At 46.1% G+C, this 20,189-nt stretch overlaps 1 protein-coding gene across 5 annotated transcripts; it reads left to right on the top strand.

Annotated features, from left to right (window-relative positions):
- Positions 1-15,481: 15,481 nt before the first annotated feature.
- Positions 15,482-18,601, top strand: ZFAND2A (zinc finger AN1-type containing 2A). 5 transcript variants are annotated; one of them, XM_071571134.1, is made up of 6 exons: positions 15,482-15,645; positions 16,206-16,300; positions 16,938-17,066; positions 17,257-17,408; positions 17,921-18,010; positions 18,426-18,601. In XM_071571134.1, the coding sequence occupies exons 1-6, from the start codon at positions 15,591-15,593 to the stop codon at positions 18,433-18,435; spliced, it is 531 nt and encodes a 176-aa protein (XP_071427235.1). In that variant the 5' UTR covers positions 15,482-15,590; the 3' UTR covers positions 18,436-18,601. The 5 variants fall into 5 exon arrangements, with proteins under 5 accessions (XP_071427235.1, XP_071427238.1, XP_071427234.1 ...); XM_071571137.1 differs by lacking the exon at positions 17,921-18,010; XM_071571133.1 differs by having other exon boundaries at positions 17,921-18,601.
- The last annotated feature ends 1,588 nt before the right edge of the window (positions 18,602-20,189 follow it).

Here is a 20,189-nt window from a genome sequence, read left to right as displayed (position 1 = left end):
TCTGAGCTCTGTCCTGGTGGTGTCCCATGCTCATCTCAATTTGTTTTCCCAAATGTTCTGACTCTCTTGCACCACTTAGGTCTACCTGTGCACCCCCTGGCTTGCCTTGGGGTGCCTAGTTTCATGCAGACACCCCAAATCATGGTTGTATCACGGGGCATAGCAAAATCTTTGGTTTCTGTGGAAGAGGGAGGAAGACCTGCTCACCTCTGCCTCGTGAATACACTTAGTTTGATCAATTTGTCAAACAGACACAGTTATGCAAAAATACTTTCTTAGCAGTGTTTTTGAAGTATCAGTCTATTTGGGAGAATATTAGAAAGTATTTATTTAAAACTCAATCCACACTTATTATTGTAAAAGCTTTTTCCTTTTTTTTCATCTTTGTTTTCAATTAAAAACAGTTAGGATTTAGGTTTTTGCTTTTCACTAGAATAAAAGTAATTTGCAAAGATAATAGTATTGTGAGAAAGAAGGAACCTTTCAGCAGATCACTAGAAGAAGCAAATATTTACCAGCTGGCTCTGGCTTTGATGATGAATTGGAGACTAATGTGGACAACATGGTCTTCGTCCTGGCTGCAGCTTTGCTGACTTCATCAAATCAGGCCATCTTCCATTTACAGTTATTTTTTTCTCTAAAATGTCATTTTCTTGGGGAAAAAAAAACTATCTTCGGAAGCTTGCACTATTGCATAATTTATTTAAAAGAAACTCTGCCTGGAAGATGCCAAGGATTCATGTAGGTCATTCAAGCTCCAGTGTGCCCAGTTAGCTCAGGTTCCCTACTCCAGGTTCCCTCTTTCCTCATCTCTTCCCACAAAAAAGTTGAACACACAAAGCCCTTCCCACGGAAACCCTCTGCTAAGTTCACAGCTGAATCAAAGCTGTGCACACACAGGAAGATGTGAATTGTTGCCCTTTCACCAAAACCGAAGGAGAAGAAAATGGATGAAGAACAGTTCAATGAGGGGCCAACGTCAGTAGAAGAGTTCTTGTCCCATGCTACCCCATGCTGGAGGATCCATTCCCATGTGTGTCCTGCTGAGGATATTCCATAACCCACACTGAAACAACAGTCAGATTACCAAAAGCTTTAACTTCAGCTCACTGTGATGAAGCCGATTAGGGACAAACTGCTTGATCCAGCAGCAAGTAGATCTGCAGGGACAGTGATCCCAGGCAGTGAGGAGGAGTGTTGGCATGTGACCTCTCAAACTGGTAGATGTATGTTGGTAGCAGGCCCTTGCCTTTCCCACAGCCTTGTGTCAAAAGGAAGTCTCCTCATGACATGCTCAAAATTGGCTCTTTTGCAAAAAAAAAAGTAGTGATGACATGACACAGAGCAGTGGATTGAAATAGAGGAAAACTAATGACCAAGAAAAATCTGGCTACAAACCCCACTGTTTAATTCTCTTTTTATCTTTTCCTTCACCTTCTGCTGTTATTTTGATACTAGTTAAAGTCAAAGACATCAAGGAAAATGAGGACCCTTCAAACAGCTGCATGATGGGAGCTGAGAAGCAGCCTGCCCCCGTGCTGTTCCCAGCTCTGCTGCTGGAGGTTTACATAGGTAAAGGTGACCTCTGGGTCACCTGCAACTCTTGTCACCTTGTCTAATCTGTGCCCAGCATCTCCTGGTGGAGGCCATCTCATCATGCAAAATGGGGCTCAGCCCTAACAGGCAAGGGGGCTCCGTCAGTGTGGGGCTTCATCAGTGATCGCTGTGGAATCAGCTGTAATGCAGATACAAAGGTAGGAATAGGAAAAAGGCAGTGGATGACACTGTGAGAGGAGGAAAAAGCCTCAAACTTTAAAGGCAGTATTAAAACAGGGCATGCAGAAAGTGAAGTCAATTAGCCAAAAGAATCATTTGCTGAGGGAGGTCGTTGGGCCGAATTCCTAAAAGGATTCATGAATCGACTAAAAATACCCTTGGGATAGTTTGAGTACGGACTGAGTTACTGAAGGGCAATGCCCCAGATGACCCAGGAGACCTTTTCCAATCCTACAATATAAACAATGATGCTATTAACATTTGTACTAAGTACCTGCTTGGGCTCCTTGCCTGCCACCACAGTGTTTCGACTCCTATCCAGAGCAGGAGTGGAGGTTGTGACATGTGCTCTGTTCCCTACCTTAGTCCAGAGAGCATCCTTTAAGCACTATGCCTATAGTCAGGGAAATACAGAAAACCTCTTGTCAACAGTAGGAGTAGGGAAAGGCCACAAAGACCAGTGGAAAAGCCTGATTGAAACCCTGCAGTGCTGAAAAGAACAATGGAAAGGCTGAAGAAAATCATCCGTGAGTGGAGAGACCCATGGCACAGAGACTTTAATGGCCATGTAATGCCAAGGAGGCACCTGGAAGGCACAGGGGAATGGGGACAGTTTGGGGAATCTGCAGAAATATATTATTACAATTGTGGGGGAAAAGCCAACTACCTCTGGAGGGACCCAAAAAAGTCAGATGGAGCTTGGATACCACATTAGGAAATGCAGCAGGAATGTGTCCCACCAAGATGTTCCATCAAGACGCACCAGGTGACCTTTGCCATTGGGATGTGCCATCCAGCTGTGGAGCAGTTATCAGTGTACAGACCCCATACAGACAGGGGACTGTGCGTTGTACTGACTGTGGCAGGAAACAGCCATTTTGTCATTAATTATTTCTCTTTTCCTTAACATCCCTAATGACTAGACCTGACTGAAACACTGGACATTGTCCTGGATAATGGCAGAGCACCGTCACACCTCACATAGGTGTACAGGTTTAATGTGAATGCAAACCTGCAGCCTTAAATCTCTAACTTGTAATTCAGGTACTGAGGATAATAATGAAAACAAGGTTAGATAAAAACATTCACTATCAAAATTTAATTATGCATCCACAGGCTGAGGCTCATTATTCATCCTCCAACCTGGAAACAAATTAGTCTAATGAAGCCATGAGTTAAAATGGAGAAAGCATGTAAAGGCTGGAGAATATTTATGTCTTTGCTCCTGAGTCAAAAGCAGCACTGAGCTCTGGGTGCTACATTTGTCACTGGAATCAGGTGCTTTCTATATATATCTGGTGGCATATCCAGGGCCTGGATTTTGCTATGAGCAGGAACAGTTGCTCCTAAGTGGGAATCTGAAGCCATTAGAGGCTGGTGAGATGTACAGATACAGGGGCTCATCAAAACCAGATGTGATCAGAGCCCACAGGTTTAAAGAAACCTGAATACCAGTGCCAGCTGCCACTGAGTCAATCCAACTTGAGGGACAGGTTTTGTTCTGGCACAAGCTTCCCAGTGACAGCCAGGGTAGCCCCAGAAAGAGTTTGGCTCTAGTGACCTCTACTAAATGGGAAACGAAATCTCAGGGGCTGGGAGAAAAGAAATTGGTAACTAACTATAGTGGGATGGCAGCTCTCTGTGGGTTTATCATGCAAGTATTTAAGAAGACAAAGGCTATAATTAAACTGCCCGAGAATATAATCACAGCAAGAAAGGTCTTTTGCCCTGCCTCTTCCCTGCAGAATTTGGGGAGAAATGAAATTACATCACAGGAAAAGGAATTGATCCCTGTTTAACCCGCACTCTGCTGCACTGCCCAGCACCTCTCAGGTTTGGACTGGTTGTTTTGACCACCTATAAAAGTCACCCATAAAGTGTAACTCCTGGCACAAGTGGGTTTGTGGATAGTTATGGGCTTTTCCACTGCACACCCTGGCAAGTCTGCTGATATATAGCCCAGGTCTGAGCTCTGCAGCAGAGTGCAAAAGGTTCAAGCGACCTAGTAAAGACCATGCCAGTACCAGAGAACAAGTCCCCATAGGCCCGGCTGAGCCATTCTCACCGCTTTATTCTCTCCCTCCCATCCTAATGTGCTTAACTATAAATGACCCCTTTATTTTTTATATCTCCATTTCATTTTTCCCCATCTTCCAAGGAAGCAGTAAAACAGGGAAGCTGAGAAGCAGAGCTCTTATTGTAAAGTGAGTGCTGACACACAACAATTCTGGGGACCTCGCAGATCACGCTGAACACTTATATCATCACAAGGAGCCTCTGGGCTTCTCCTCTGAGAACCAAGACCTAGTCCTGCTCCCAGGCTCCCAGAAGAAGCCTGTTGAGATCACACAGACAGAGGTGAGCTGCTTCTGGTCTAGGAGCCCAGACATTTGCTGGCTAAGCTTGACACTATTTTATTTCCAGTTTGGCTTGGTGTGTTATTCCATGCTATCCTGGGGTTCTACTCAAGGGTGGCAGATTCGGGGTAAAGACAACCCAGCTGAGCAGAGTCCCCCAAATACAGCCCCTCTTTTGTGCTCTTTGTCTCTGATATGCAGAAGATGCTCAGCCACCCTGGGCAGAAGGACAACAGCTTGCTGTTTATTAGTATAATTTTTAAAGGTGCCTCATTGTATTTATTTGCTGTGTGGTTAAACATTTATTATTTATATTTAATTTTCCCAGATTCAAAGGGGCATCACTAGTGGCTGAGTGTCTGCAGATTCAGTGCAGCTCCTTCACACACTTATTTATGTAACCTTGGCCTCCCCCGAGGGGCTCCCGTTTCACTATGTGCCATCGGCCTCTTAATTGGCCTCACAGATCACGCCTTCTCCTTCGGCTCACCCAGGTCCCTGTGACTCGTAATTTCTAAGATATTAAATGTAGTTGAAACAAAGAGATTAGTGAATTAAAGCCAAGAAGTTTCGTATTTCTCCTAAACCTTCGCTGCCAATTCCCTCTCCAGGGCAATGGACAGACTGGGGTCATCGCTACTGGCCTGGGGGGCCCAGGTAAGGACCAGGCTATGTCCTGGGCAGGAGGTGGACATCTCAGCTGATGTGCCTGGCCGTTGCTATGCCTGGCTTTGCACCCAGCTGTGTCTTCTTGATAAGGGCATTTGGCACTAATTAGTCTCCAAGCAGCTGATTAACCCTCGGGGATATATGGAAGCTGTTATTGCTCTAAGATACTACAAGAGAGGTAGGATTTCTCATTGGGACTGTTTTGCACAGCCAGTCCAGCCACCTTGGGGGGCAGTGAGTGGTGGGATGGAGGAGACCCATCCTCCTCCTCTGAGACATCCCAAAGCTATCTCTTCCCATTCCCCAGAACTGTTGCTTTCACTCAAATGATGGTTTGGGTACCAAACTTACAGGGACAGCCAGGCTGGGACCCTTACCAGGACATAGATTCTGGGATCTAAAAATGCGAATTTCAGAGCTGTGGAGACCAGGAGCTCTCATTGGCATTTCCTGAGAAGTAAAACTACAGTGACACAATGGTTTTGGATATTCCCTTTGTGATACATCCTACTGCCAATGTACCCCAAGTACTTTAGGGTCACATCTGATGCTGCATTTCACTGCCAGCCACCAGCCCTGATGCTTCATGAATAAATGAATATGCACTGTAAGCTACTAAACTTTATTTTAGACACTACAGACCCTGTAGCAAGGAGTTCCATGTGTCAGCAACAAGGCAAAGACATCTGGACAACTCAACCATGTGAGGCTTTCACTTGGGTAACTAAAGCTCCGGGTGAAGGGGGTTGATAACCCCGGCACATTTTACCCAGTTGCCAGCTATTTGGATTTAAAGAGAAACTTCACTTCCATAGGTAAAGCTATTTCAACATTAATGGTTTTATACCTTCTCCTTAAATATATCACAGGCTATACTTGGAGATGGAGTTTAAGAGTAAACATTGTTATGCTGGAGCTGTCATCTGTGAGTAATCACAGACCTAATTGAAGCTGGCCAGCCTATTAAATAAACATTCTGCATAAACCAGGGAGCAAAGAAATACCCTTTAGTCTGGTAATAGTTGAAATGAGGGAAACCAGTACCTGAGTCAGGGACCAGGGAAATGAGGTTGGAGTAGCAGGAGAGCCAAGGAGAGAGGTTCCCCCCAAGCAGCTCACAGCAGTATGATGCAAAGCGGCAAGAACAAGAAAGCACCAGCAATCAGCTTTTGGAGGGAGAGCAAGCAGGGTGCTTCCCTGGCAGAGGGTGCTGGCCATGGCAGGGCTGGATTTTAGGACACTGCAGTTTTGAGGAGTCTGGTTTTGTTGCATCCAAGGAAACATGACTTCCCACCACCTACTGTTAATAGCTGGGCTAAAGCTTGCAAAACAGCCTAAGAGAAATCATTCTCCCAGCATCAAATGCTGCCTAATCACCCCACTGAAATGGGCAACAACACAATCTTGCAGTGTTTCTTGTGTTCCTTGGGGAACCACCTAATCCTCCTTGCTGTCTGCCAGTTTTCCCTTGTCCTTGGGAATTTCACGTCTAGAAAACACTACTGCTTTCGAGTGTGAGGCACTCACTGCTGGGGGCTCCTGCCGCTTGCTGCAGTGCTGCTGGTGGCACATGGGCATCCGAGGCTGTGCTCTGGGGCATGGAATGCAGAATAGGCAAATTTTCACCCCAGTGAATCCTGCAGCATCCTGCCCCTCCTCATCCTCTCACCAGATGTTGCACGGATGTGTGTGAGCGGCGCTGCCTCTTTGGGAGGTGATGAGAAGAGGGTGATGCACCGAAGTGACATGCTCAATTTCCCTCAAAGATGGTGCAGCCACAATAACATTTCTCCTGCTGATGGCGTCCATGTGTCTCTCCCTTTTCACTGGAGTTCTGTTACACACTGGGATGTGGTAGGAGCGTGTGTGCACCTTCTGTTCCCCGAGCCATCCCTGCCTTTCTGGGAAGGACGAGGTGCCTGGCCTTTCGTGGTTAGTTTAAGAAAAACACTCTCCCAGTGATCAGTCCCTGTATGAAGTAGATGTATGGTTTCAATTCTGTCCTTGAGCCATGGATCATTTAATGTTGTCAACACATATACATCCTTCTCAAACATCCCACTGAGAATTTCTAGGGACTGTAGACAGCTTAAAGCTAGCGTTACAGCAGCAGCAGCCTCATATTTGCTTTCAGATCCACGTGCATTTTTTAATACTAAAGCTTGCATAATTGCTGCTGAATTTCTAAGCAACTTCTTCAAAGGGGCAGAGGCATATTAGCAGTAGGAGAACTGATGGTGGAGCAGAAACAAGGCCTGTTGTTGGCTTATGGTTTCCCAGTAGCTGCTCAGAGATGATGTTTGAGGAGTCCTGAAGAAGGGCTGGATTGGGACCTCCCAGCTCGGTGTGTGTTTTCTTCCTGACCATCAGGGCAGTTGACATGTGCTGCCAAACAGCCACTGATGCTGCCTGCACTAAAAGCATTTCAGTGATGCACTTGTTTTGCCATGGAAGTTTGCACTGACATCTTGCTTTGAAAAAAGTGGGATATGGCTCAGATTTTTAATTTTTGTGTAATTTTTGTTTTTTTTTAGGGAAGTCTGGATGTTCCTGGAAGCACAGGGAAATGCTACATGCAATGAAGATAACCTGGAAGGTGAAGGGGCCATCACAAGCCTGATTGAGGCAGGGCTATAAAAGGGAAGACAATGTGGTTTCTCACTGTAACAGGAGGATCTTCTGGTGTTTCCCCGCTGGTGGAAATGGAGTTTCAGCCAAGTAAGGGCTCATATCTTCTGGCTTTGAGTGTTGCAGTCTCTGTGCACTATCTCTCTGAAGTGATGTTGCTGTTGCATGGGAAGGGTACCAGGTTCTGGTTGGGATATCTGGGCTCAGTTTCCCCTGGGTAAAGGGTAGTGATTACCTCAGGGAGCACATCACCCTCCTCTTTTCTAGCTGCCACCTGTTCTCCTGAGTGCTGGGGGAAGAGATTGATGTAAGGTGGTCTGCTGCCTGGAGTGTGAGAACAGTGGGTTTGCTGGAGAACCTGCATCAGAGTTCTCCTGAGACGTATGGATGAAGCTGAATGCCCAAAGACTTCTATGCCTTTGGAAATGTAAAAGGGCTGTGAGTGATATGGCTCCTTGTGCACCCAGCTCCAGTGCTTGGGGATGCAGGGCTCTGCTGCAGGCATGGGAGGCAGCTCCTTCCTACCCCTGAGGGAGGCCCCTTCTGGCAATGACACCAACCCTTCATCCCCCTGGCTACCGCAGAGCCCCACACAGTGCTATGTCCAAGGCACGTGGTCAGCCAAACTCCATTTACTATGTCTTTATTTATTATATTGGAGCCTAAGGTAATTACTTTACACCTCTGAACATTAAATATCATTTGTCTTATTCCAATAGGTCCATATCTTTATGAGTTTTATCTGATGCTTGCTCCCTTCAATTATCTGCCATCAGAAAAAGTTTACCATTTCTGCAAAAATATCAATTTGCCAGAGGTTGCAATACATTTACTCTCCACCTCTGTAATTTACAAACTCACATTCTATGATTAGAAAGAAAAATGGCTAATAGGAGAAATATTCATGCAAAATCGATACTGAATAAGATGCTGCCACCTTTTGGCTTAACCTAATTCTACATCTGGGGCCAGATTCATCCCTGGTGTAACTGCATTGCTGGGAGAGCAGCTACAGCTGCTGCGGGGCTGGCTTTGAGTGACAGAGTGGGATGGGGAAGGATCTGGGAGGCTCATCCCCAACTATGAATGGGATATGGGAAGCAGATGTTGTGGGGTTTGCAGGCTCTGGTAAGAGGAAATTTTCCATAGCTGTGCATCTGCAACAGAAGTCTCCTTCTTGTACATCCAGAGCTGCAGTGGAGATTCCTGGCAGGTTTTTTTTCTCTCTCTTCACACATCCAAGAAGCTGTTCCTGGAGCTGTGTCTTGGGTGCAAAGACCAGTGATGGGTTGAGGGCCTGTGTCCACATTGATGTGCTGGGAAGAGAGTCTGGGATCTAATGAGGCTCAGCACACGGCTTAAGGTGTCTAACTAAGCTCTGAATCAGTCAGACAGTTCATCTAAACTTGTAGGCAGCAACACCCTGTAAGCCTGCAGCACGGTAAGACACTACAGGACTTGCAGCACTCTCAGTCTTGGTAGCTACTAAATGTACTTATTCTTCAATTACATGTCACTGTGATGGGCCGGGGAGCCCAAATACTGCTGTGCTTTCTAAAGAAAACAAAACAGCCTTTAATTTTCATAGCAAAGATATTCCAAAGTGCTAAGTGCTACAGCAGAGCAATTGCAACACTGCTCTGTCTCCTTGCCCAATGACACAGGGGTTTTTCAGCTGAATACCAGCAAGTACATGATTAAAAGCTCTTAGGATTCTGCCGTTGTGGGATTTCCAGCAGAACTTGCTATTTCTCTCATATCTTTCCCCTTTGTTTCCTTGAGTTCAGGGCAGAGTCTGAATTTGGTAATTGCCACCTGGATTTGCTTTGCTGTCTTCCCAAGGAACTTGTTAGAATAAATTGAATTGGCAAATGTATTGTTCAGCCACAAAGCATTGTGTCAGGAATAATGTAGGTATTTCCAGGCTCTCTATTACTGCACTGAGTACTGCCAGGGACAGCAAACCCATGCAGGAGAGCTCCCTTTGAGCTGTTCCCTCTGCTTCCTCTTCAGTAAAGAAGTTTTTGGCTGGTTGTTCCATGCTCTAATGCAAGAGCTGTTTGAGTTTCTTCAGCATGTTCAGAAACCCTTCTCCACCAGAGAATTTTCATTTAATAGGTTCCTATGGCTTGTACTTGGGTTTCCTTCACTGGAGCAGATTTGAGTGCAGCAGGCACCTTGTTTTCCATGGAGCACCTGAGCAGTCAGTTGCATGGACATCAGCATTAGGTTTGTGTCAGTAGAGCTCAGAGCAGTGTTGTGGGGTCAGGCAGGTTGTGGAGCAGTACCCACCTGAGCAGAACAGGGAATTAAGGTGCAGAGCTTTGCTGAAGAACCCTGAGGACTGGGTTGGGCTGTGGAAACTCAGCAATCAGGAGCTCAAGAGCCTAATCAGGGCACTAACCAGGGGCTGAACAAGTACTTTGGGTTTGTGGCTGTCACTCACAGCATCTGTTTTCTGCACTGGTGCCTCTAAGATGAAGGTGATTTGAACATGCCAAGACATGAAGTGTACAGTTCCTCAGGGATATAAGCTCACCTGAATTCTTAACATGTCATCATAGTGCTATATGTTTGATATTTCAAGGAAAATATATTGGTGCACAGTTTTCCCTTTTTCATGACTTGGGGACATGGCTTAGTGGTGGACCTGACAGTGCTGGGTTAATGGTTAGACTTCATAAGCTTGTAGGATTTTTCCAACCTAAACAATTCTGTGATTCTATGACCCAGCTCTGTGTGAGAAACAAGCTCTTCTGCATTCAGGTCTCTAGAAGGTGGGGGCAGAGCCAGTGCGCATCGGCAGGTCAGCACACACCAGCCAGGCACAACCATTATTGTGACACTGACAACTCTCCCAATGCCAGCAAATGCAGGGACAGAAGCCTGGGAGCCTCCTGAGAAGAACTGTAACCAGTGGCAGACGTCACCGTAGCTCTGCAAACCTTGTGCCTTCTCTGTGAGGTGACGACATTTCCTCAGGAGGTGCAGAGGGCTCTCATAAGTGAGTGGTCTCACCGTGAGGATGTTCCATGAGACAGGCCACCTCCTCCTCTGCCCCCAGCTGGGTCTTACTGAAGGGAGGGCTGCCCAGTTATTTAAAACCCCCCAAAAGCCCAGTGGGAGGATTTCAGCAATGGGGCTGCTCGGAGCCTCAGGCCTGCCAGATGAGCAGGGTCCTGCAGAAGCTGGTGGCCGCAGAGGTGACCCTGCCGTGCGGGTTAGCAGGGACATGGTGCCACCTCGTGGCACGCGGCTCCGAGTGTCACGCGTCCTTGCCCTTGTGGGATGGGCATCTTCCCCAACGGGAGCACCACCTTGCGGGTGCTGTCACCTCCCAGGGCTGCTGGTGCCTCCAGGGACCTGACTGCACCATGGTCTGGTAAAGGCCACCAGTACATGGGTGGTTGGGACCGATGGCGGGGGTGGACCACTCCCTGTAAAACAATGGGAATAGCTAAAACTGTTGTCCTAGTAGCGGCAGCAAAGCAGGATGTGACCCAAATTCATGGTCAGAGTCACAACGCTTTTGGAGATGATTTCCTTAGCACTGTCTGCTCACTACAGAATTTTTTTAGTACAACCCAAGGAGATAATTTAACATTCTTTACAGGTATGTATCACCAAAAAGTAGCCACCAGAGGAGAACCTTTCCAGTTTATTTCATCATTTAGGAAGAGGGTTTTAAACAAGAGTCTGTTCCATAGAAGGAGTGAGCTCATGTTGGTGTAATGGTATCTGTGTAAATCCAGCAGCATAACAGTGGATGTGGTGATGAGCCCTTAGGCACTTAGCAAGGATTTGCCAAGAAGCCTAAGGGCTGACACACACTTGAAACTCAATGGGATTTAGGTGCCTAAATGCATTAGACTACTTGGAAAATCCCAGTCTTTGAAGTTAAAGCAGCCACTAACAAAAAATGGCTAAAAAACTTTTAAATAATAAACATCAGATTAATGCCACCATGAAGGCAGTGGATTTGCACCCAAAACAAGGCAGTAGGTGTTGGTAATTAAAGGCAATGGAGATGTTCCACCAGCCTGAAGGTTCAGAAGAGCTCTATCTCTGGTGTCTCCTGTTCCATCAGGAATTGGAGTGGGGCCCCTCTGAACTATTTCCATTTCTAATGGTGTTTGCTTGTGTGGGAATTTGGCTGATGGAAATCCACTTTGTGAAAGTGTATGAGGAACACATTAAAAGTGCCTTTTTTTTGGTTGAGAAGAATCTTAGGGCATTAAAAGTTGGAGAACTCATCTTCATTATTTCTCTTTAAAGTTAGTTATGAATTGAGAATGGCTCTGCTCATATTTCTCTTTTATTTGCTGTCTCCCCAGGCTAAAGTGTTGTCTATTTATCTTACAGATTAGGTTACTTTTTATGGGGTTCCTGCTATTATATTTCACCTCTAACTTTGTTAGTTTGTGTTTGCTATTAAATTATGTTGAATAAAATGGGCAGCTGAAGGACATTTTTCAGCTTCATCCTGAAATGAGGTTCTTAATCCTGTTTCTGGGTCTGCTCCTGTAGCCCAGCCCATGGGCACAGAATTGGGTATGTAAAAAGGGCAACAGAGGAGTGTATCAACTGCAGGCTTTGCAGGGTGAAGCTGCAGGAGAATCATGCCTGTAAAGCCAGTCTGTTCATGTACAGTGATTTTGGAGGCATCTCTTTAGAAACAGGTTCTAATAATATTGACATCATCGCAAGATAAGATCCAGGACTAGTTAAATCAGAGCCTCACAACTCAGTGTTCCTTTGAGGATTAGAAGAAGTCACCGAGCTGTCACTCTAAAGCTGATCATGGACTCGTTTAACTATGTCATCCCATAAGACAGCCCTTTCAATTATGTCAACCTGTCTGCTCTCCCTAGACTCTAATTTTAGAGCAGCAGTAGCTAATATTCTTGGAAAACTGATCTGCCTCCACAGATCTCTCCTCTCTGTCTGCTGCTGTTAACAGAGTATCCTGTGGGGAGATCGGACTGCTTTACTTTCCCTCCTGTAATAAACCTAATAAAAATAGGTACCATTAGGTTCCTTTGTGTGTGGTCTCTTTAAGACACTTATTTGAGCTGTGTAATGGAGATGTCATGTCTCCTCCACAGAGGGATCTGGCAGCACCACAGGGTCATTGCAATAAAAATAAAATTCAGTTTTAAGAGCCTGGTACAAAATCATGAGCTGAAAAGCAGGATGTTGAGATTGGAGTTCAGAGACCTGGAAAAGTCAAATGTGAGCTGGAGTCACCCAAATGTTAATGCCACAGCATGGAGCAACAGGCAGGATGCTGGTGCCAGAGGATTGCAGGCAATGAGGTGGTCCTGGTTTCTCCAGGACCAGAGGACTTGTCTATGTCTTGGTGTTGGGAGGAGTTTGGGCACACAGGAGGAGAGAAGGTGGATGGACCTGGCTTGTCCTGGCCATGGGCATTTCTGTGGAGGTAGAAGCGGCGGATGGGGAACAAGGAGGCAGAGAGTCCATGCAAAGACAAGGGAGGGAAGTATCCCCATCCATCGCACTCAGTGTCACCATTCTGGTGGTGAAGGGGCCAGGCCTTCCCTTTGACAATCAGGTTATATAAAACTAGCACACTGCAGGCTGCCGGGGAATGGGACCTCCCCCAGACTCCAGCAAGTTAGTTACACATAGCCTTCCTTTCATAAATCCATGTTGGCTGCCCCTAATCAAATTCTGCTTCTCAAGCAATTTCCCTTGGTAATTCCTCCCGAATCAATCCTAACCCACCTATCCCCCTTGTTGCTAAGCTAGCCAGCCTCTAATCACATGCTGCACTATGTGATCCTTTCACGAGTAATACAGAGTTCGGCACTTTCCTCTGGTTCTCAGCAGCCTAACCTGTCAGGAGCAACCTTCTAAAAATATCACTAAAGACCTCGGCTAATTTCTAATCCTTGTTTCTATTAAGACGGCTGCCTGTACTATGTGCATTTCCAGACTTGGGATTTGCAGTCTTCCTTAAGAGCATCTAATCTGCGCAGAGCCATTTCTGTTGTTATCCATGTGCAAACTCCTCCCTTCCCTACCAGAAAATAGGATCCCTTTGGCAGTGGCTCTACCATCTGCAGGGCAGCATGAGCCAGCCAGCAAAGCCACCAACCTCTTCCTCTCTGCTCAGCTCACCCCACTGCTTTCTGGCAAGTCATCACTGGGGTCCCGCACTTGTCAGGCACTGGGTAGGTGCTTTGTATGAAAAAAATCAGCCTATGAGCTCAGCAGGACACGTGATTTTCTTTGCACTTCCCAAGTTTATGTGTTGTGTAAATTTGCTCTTCGCAAACCAAAGAGCTGTGGCAGAATGCAATGCTCTGTCAGCGCAGTTGTTCTGTGGAGTAAGGGCTTTAAATGAGGAGATTTGGTAATTTTATGTGTTCAAGAGGAAAAAATAATTTAAGTAGGAAAGCCTGGGAAGAGTGTCTGGCTGATGACATGGCATTATTTTAATCCAGCAGGACTGTGCTGTTGGGAAGCACACCGAGGGGTTGGCTGTAAGCTGGCACACACAGCAGCAGTCACAGGAATGCCACGTGGCAGGGTGATGAGGAGAATGGGGGAGTGTCACACGCCATTCCCAGAGTCCAGCAGCACAAACTGACCTCTGCAGTCAGTCAGCACATACCTTCCTTAAAGCTCCCCTTTGACCTCATTGCTCCACTCTGCATCTGAGTCATGTACTACAGGAAAGTCAGGTGTTTTCTGGGAAGAGCAGGGGTAGAACAACATTTTGGCATTTCTCAGTCCTATAACAAATGTCATGAAACCAATAGTCCTCACCTCCCCTGTGTGAAGCCACTTTGTTACACACCTTCAAAGATCAACATCTCTAAAATACACCTTGATCTTGAGGTGCCTTGTCAAAGTGCACTTGGTAAGCATTTAACGACAGAGACCAACTGGGAAAGTTTTTGTTTGGTTGACTTGTGCAAACCCACAGCTGCAGCTGACACTTGTCCACGCTGACCAGTTAGCACGTGCTGAAGTCCTGCAGTGGGGTGCTGTTGTGACAGAACACATGCTCTCATCAAGTTCTCTGGATTTATTTTGAAGAGTGGAAGCAACGTAAGTTAAGCATCATGATCCAGATGGATGGTGCAAAGCCAAAGTCCTGATGCAAAAATGAAATAAAAATGGAAAAGGCAAAGGGCCAAGGCACTCCAGTGTTCTCTTGAGCAAACCAGCGCAACATGGGCTTCTCTGTAAATCTCTCTTATCTGAGACACGTCCCACGGCCAGGACAGCTCTACACCCTCACCCCTTTGAGAACCTGCACAACCTGGAATTCACAGCAGCAGGAATGCTTTGCTGTGTGGGTGCGATTCCCTGGGGAAGCTGGAGAGCCTTTGTCTTCACCACCATTCCCTCTCACCCCCACTCCGAACTCATCTCCATACCCTTCCCCAAGCTCTGTTTCTCCAACTCCTTTCCCATCCCAATGCCCATCTTCACCCTCATTTTCATCTCCACCTTCATCCCCATTCGTTTCCCCATCTCCTTCCCCATTCTCTTCCTCAGTTCCTTCCCCATCCCCATTCTCATCCTCATCCCCATTTCCTTCCCCACCTCCATCCCCTTCCCATTCCCCATCCCCATCCCCATCCTCTCCCATTCTCTTCCTCATCCTCTCCCCATCCCCATCCCTGTCATCCCCATCCCCACCATCCCCATGCCCATCATCCCCATCCCCATCCTCATCCCCATGCCCATGCCCATGCCCATGCCCATGCCCGTGCCCATGCCCATGCCCATGCCCATGCCCATGCCCATGCCCATGCCCATGCCCATGCCCATGCCCAACCCCATCCCCATCCCCAATGCCTTTGGCCCCAGGCCCCGCCCCCTGCCATGACTCACACGCCTCCCCGGCCTCCCATTGGCCGCTCGCCAAACACGCGCATGAGAGGGCGGCGGCGGCATTGGCTCGGACGGGCGTGACGTCATGGGCGGCGGGATTCTGACTCAGCACGCGGGGCGCTGACTCAGCGGGGCGCGATAAAGGCGCGGCGGCGGCGGCAGGGCCGGGACTGGGGCCGGGATCGGGATCGGGATCGGGATCGGGATCGGGATCGGGATCGGGATCGGGATCGGGATCGGGACTGTGCTCGAGTCCCTTCCGTGTCCCTGCGGCGAGCGTCCCGCTGCGCGATGGAGCTGCCGTGGCTGGGCGAGCACTGCTCGGAGCGCGCCTGCAAACAGCTGGGTAAGTGCAGCCTCGGGATGGATCCCCCGGCAGTGCCGGCCGGGAGGGCTTGGCAGGGAGGGATAACTCGTGTCCTGGGGCCACTCCTGTGCCCCGAGGCGGTGGGTAGTGGCAGGTGCCAGTGCTGCTGCTGTGGCACCCCTTCGGTAGGTCCAGGCAAGGAGTGATGGCAGAGCCCGGTGTGTTTTGTTCTTGTATGTGTTTAACTGTTAAAGGGTGGGGTTTTTTTTGAAGAATAAAAATTCTTTTGACTGCGAGGTTTGGATTTGTACTTCAATTCCAAGCTCTTGACTAGTGCCTCTCTAGTTTCTGTATTTAAAATGCTCCTGAGATACTTGTGGCTTGTGTTTGTCTAATGCTCTGGATAAAAACAGGGAAAACTAACCACTCTTGCCTTTTTAGTTTTAATATTTATAAAGAATGACGTTATATGTATAATTGGAGTGTGACTAGCCAGAAATTATTTGCTTTAAAATTCATTTGTAGTCCTTTATGGGTACCCTTAGAGCTGTTAGCTCTGCTCCATGAAAATCTGTTTTTTTCTTTTATTCCTCTCCCAGATTTCCTTCCTCTGAAATGTGATGCATGTGGGGAAGTCTTCTGTAAAGATCACATCCGTTACGATGACCACAAATGCAGCTCTGCCTATAAGAAGGTAAGTTCCTGTTCATGAGTCAGGAATTCACCCTGCAGAATTGCTAAGTCATTTATAAAGGCTGCTCTGAAACTTGACCTATGGTTTCAGTAAAAGCAGATGGGAGAACCACAAGATACACGTTAATGATACATCTGAATTTCAGATACATAGAAACAGAACATTTCAGATGCTAGATTCTAGTTTCTTTCACTAACACCAGAGCTTCCCAGAGAGGACTGCTTTATATTTTAAGTAATCCATTGTGGCCTAAAACCATCTGCAGTCCAAGTTCTTTAAGTTGCAGGACAGCAAACCTAAAACTACAGAATAGAGTAAGTGGGGCCAGACTGTTCTCTAGCCCCTAACTGAGCTTTGAAGTGTGCGAAGGTTGTAATTCTAGAAAACCTAGAAGTACATTTAAAGTAAACTTACCAAATAATGTTGCTATAAACTGATTTGGCAAAGCATATCTGTCTGTTTTTTGGATAGTGATTTGCAATTGCTGTTGTGATGTGAATATACTGTGAATACACTTCTGTCACCCTTGGATAAGGGAAGGGGAAGGACTTAAAAATTGAGTTGGACTTCTAATGTTTGGATCTGATTATCCTAATTTAATGGTTCTGTGATTCTAGTCTGTGTTGTGTGTTCTTAGAATGTGCAGGTCCCCGTGTGTCCACTCTGTAATGCACCTATCCCAGTGCAGAAGGGGGAAATACCAGATGTTGTGGTTGGAGCCCACATGGATCAGGATTGCAAATACAATCCCGCACAGCAAAGGAGGGTAAGGAAACTGCTGTTGTAGTCTAAACTGCCTTCCTAATGCTTCTGAAGTTAGGACTTCTAAAAGCAGAATGTGTAGAAACTTGCTCTGTTTCATCCTAAATGTAAGGGCATTTGACCATTTGTGCTTCAGCTGGGGAAGCTGCTCACAGAAAGCAAACATTGCCAACCTCCTGTCCTCTCTTATTCAGATCTTCACAAACAAGTGCTTAAAGCCTGGCTGCAAAAGGAAAGAGATGATGAAGGTGCTTTGTGAAGAGTGTGGTGGCAACTTCTGCATAAAACATCGGCACCCCCTGGATCACGACTGCAAAGGGAGCAGCCACCCCACCTCCAAGGCAGGGTAAGCTGTACTTTCAGCTCAAGCTGAAATTTCAGACTTAGTATCAGGGGTTGGTGGGGATCTTCAATAAATAGGGAATTCTCTAAACTACTGGTCATATCAATAAAATAGCCACGATTTCCTCTTGGTATGTCCAACTTAATTCCTGAAAGTGTGAGCCAAGTAAAAAGCTTGTGAAATGCTTTCCCAAATTCTTCCAGGCCTACCTGTGTCAGTGTCTCCTTATTAAGAATAGGCACTGGCCTACTCAAGTTACCTTGAGTGTGACTCAAAATACTAGAATCCTAAAGCTATGCCCAGCACCTTGCAGTAACCAAGAATAATCAATACACTATGAAACCAAGTTCAAATTTAATTGTAATAAAAATCTGTCTCTTGCAGGCAGATGTACCTTCATTGTTCTGTGCAATAGGACTGAGACTTGTGTGACAGATGCAGATGATTAAGTTGGATGAAGGAGTGAAGCTCCAGGCAGAGTACATAGGTGCTGAGCCTGTTGTGTTTGTTTGTAGATACGCAGCTCTGATGAGAGCCTCTCACACTGCCTTCACATCCCCGGGAGCTATTCGAGTGCCATCTAATGGGAATCTTCAGCACAACAGGTATCAGCTGTAGAAGTGGAAAACCCCAAATATTGCTTAAAAATAGGCTGGTGTCAACATGGTGTAGCAGTGCCACTGTCATACCTCCAACTGCTCTAGAGTTCGTGTTGGAAGTGCAGTAGAGGGTTTCTGTCAACACAAGTGAATCTTTACTTCTCTATACTGAGTGATTAAAGCAGATACATAGACACAAGCATCAGAACATCTCAAATTGTTCTAAGTGTTGGTCTCCCACCAGCTCAGAGTGAGGCTTGGCCAAGTTCTGGAAGAATGATGTGTCATCAGAGTGCTGAGGAAAGCACAGCAAACACCTGAATTAAAACAATGGCCCAAGCTCTTCCCTGGCACTTTGTATCTCCTTGTGACTGAAAGTTCTGGTCATGTAACCCTTACAGTGCATTCTTATGTCTTCCAGGTGCAGGTAGTAGAGGCTCTTCACATCTGGATCAAAACTCTGTCTAAACTTAGTGTTTTCTCTATATCGTTCAATTTCTATGCCACTAACTTATTTTTGTATCATAATATTTTATGTATTCAATAAACTTTCCAAGCCAATGTTACTTGTTCCTAGATTTGGAATAAAGCTTTAATACTATGAAAAATATTTGATGGAGGAAATCGGGGAATGGTGATAGGAAGGAGATAACAATTAGTTTGAAGCACAGCCATCTTTGCTTAGGTCATGCAAAGTCTGAACTAGGAGTTTCCCAAAATGAAAATCTGAAATACAAGCTGCTGTCATGTCTCAATCCCTTTGGAAGTCATCTGGCACACAGTGCAGTGTTCTGTGTGACAAACATCAACATGAAGCAAGTTTTATATAAGCTCCCTCTTGTTTTCCAAATGTCATTAGAAGTACTTGATTTACAATCTATGCCTTGTTTTTCTAGGCCCTGCCTGAACAATTCACTGAAGGCTTGTGCTCATAGAGGCATGTGCAGTATAATTCTTTATCATTTATTGCCCCTTAGACAGAAATCTGTATGTGGAGGGGTATATTTTGCAGCTGGGTGGGGAGAAAGGAAGGCAGTGAAAGTACCATTAACTGTGTCTCATGTAATGAGAATGAGGCCAAAATGCATCATTGCCTAGGGAGGCTACTCTTGCTGTCTTCCTGAAAAGCTTAAACAAGTGGAGTCATAATAGATAATGCTCCATCTATTATCCTGATCAGCTGTCCTGGCTCTTTAAAACTGCATGACTATCCAGCTGCTTTGCTTGAGGCCTGAAATATTGTAGGTTGATGAAATGGAAATGTGCTGTTAATGAACAATGCTAATTCCCCAGCTGGGATCTAAGTAGACCTCTCATCCAGCTAATTGTGAGAAAAATGCCAAGGCTTACTGATGGTGTCAGAGGGTCAAGACCTCAATTTCATGTGTCGTTGGAGCCATTCCTCTGTGCTGGGGCTGCTGGGCTGGAATGTTGGTTTAGGACTAACTGGAGGGTAATTGCAGTCCGTCAGTCCCCTGCAGCTATGAGTGTCCAATGCTCTTCTGCTGAGGGGGGAGGATGAGCAGTTGGCAGAGGATGTTGAGTTCCTTTACCTGGGAAAAATAATCTTTGATGCTGTAAGAAATGTGAGTGTAAGAGCAGTTAATGCCTGGGCTTTACACAACCTTGGGAACTGCAGTTGTGCAAAGACCGTTGTGCCTCTTCTTTTTAGACAGGTTTAATTCTTGAGTACAAATGCTGCCTAAGGAGGAAATGTGGATTTATGGTTCTTCACAGGGGTGGCATGTAAACGATCAACACCTTGAGTTGTAGGCCCTTCATAAGAAAGGGAAGATGTAATTTCTGGCCAACACAGAGCAAATATCTGTGCTATCCCATATTAATGTTTGGCCCAATGTGATTTCTCTGCCTGGAGAAATTTTTGGAGAAGACCACAGCTGGTTGGCAAAACTGAGTATGTAATGCATCTATGGGTTACCACTGTTCATTCCACATAATCTAATTTTATGCAACCATGCAGCCAAAATTGTGATTTGACAGTATCTGTAGTACTGTGTTTAACCACAGGATGTCACAATAGGATATGCAATATAATGATCTTTATTTTAGAAAGTCTAAACATAGAAAGCCTGCTTCCCCTATTCACACTGGAGCAAAAGCTTAAATTACAACTTTAATTTTAGGTACCATCACCTACTGATTATCCTGGGTGCTCTAATGCCAT

Source organism: Pithys albifrons, chromosome 16 (assembly GCF_047495875.1).
Source record: "Pithys albifrons albifrons isolate INPA30051 chromosome 16, PitAlb_v1, whole genome shotgun sequence".
Taxonomy (NCBI): Eukaryota; Metazoa; Chordata; class Aves; order Passeriformes; family Thamnophilidae; genus Pithys; species Pithys albifrons.
Note: the sequence above shows the minus strand (reverse complement) of the source record. Positions and strands in the feature narration are given on the sequence as shown.

Excerpts from the sequence above, each read along its gene's own strand:
- ZFAND2A (XM_071571133.1), top strand. The coding sequence starts at position 15,591 with ATGGAGCTGCCGTGGCTGGGCGAGCACTGCTCGGAGCGCGCCTGCAAA. Across the intron at positions 15,646-16,205 it reads GCGCGCCTGCAAACAGCTGG|ATTTCCTTCCTCTGAAATGT; the intron begins GTAAGTGCAGCC and ends TTCCTCTCCCAG. Across the intron at positions 17,409-17,920 it reads CACCCCACCTCCAAGGCAGG|ATACGCAGCTCTGATGAGAG; the intron begins GTAAGCTGTACT and ends GTTTGTTTGTAG.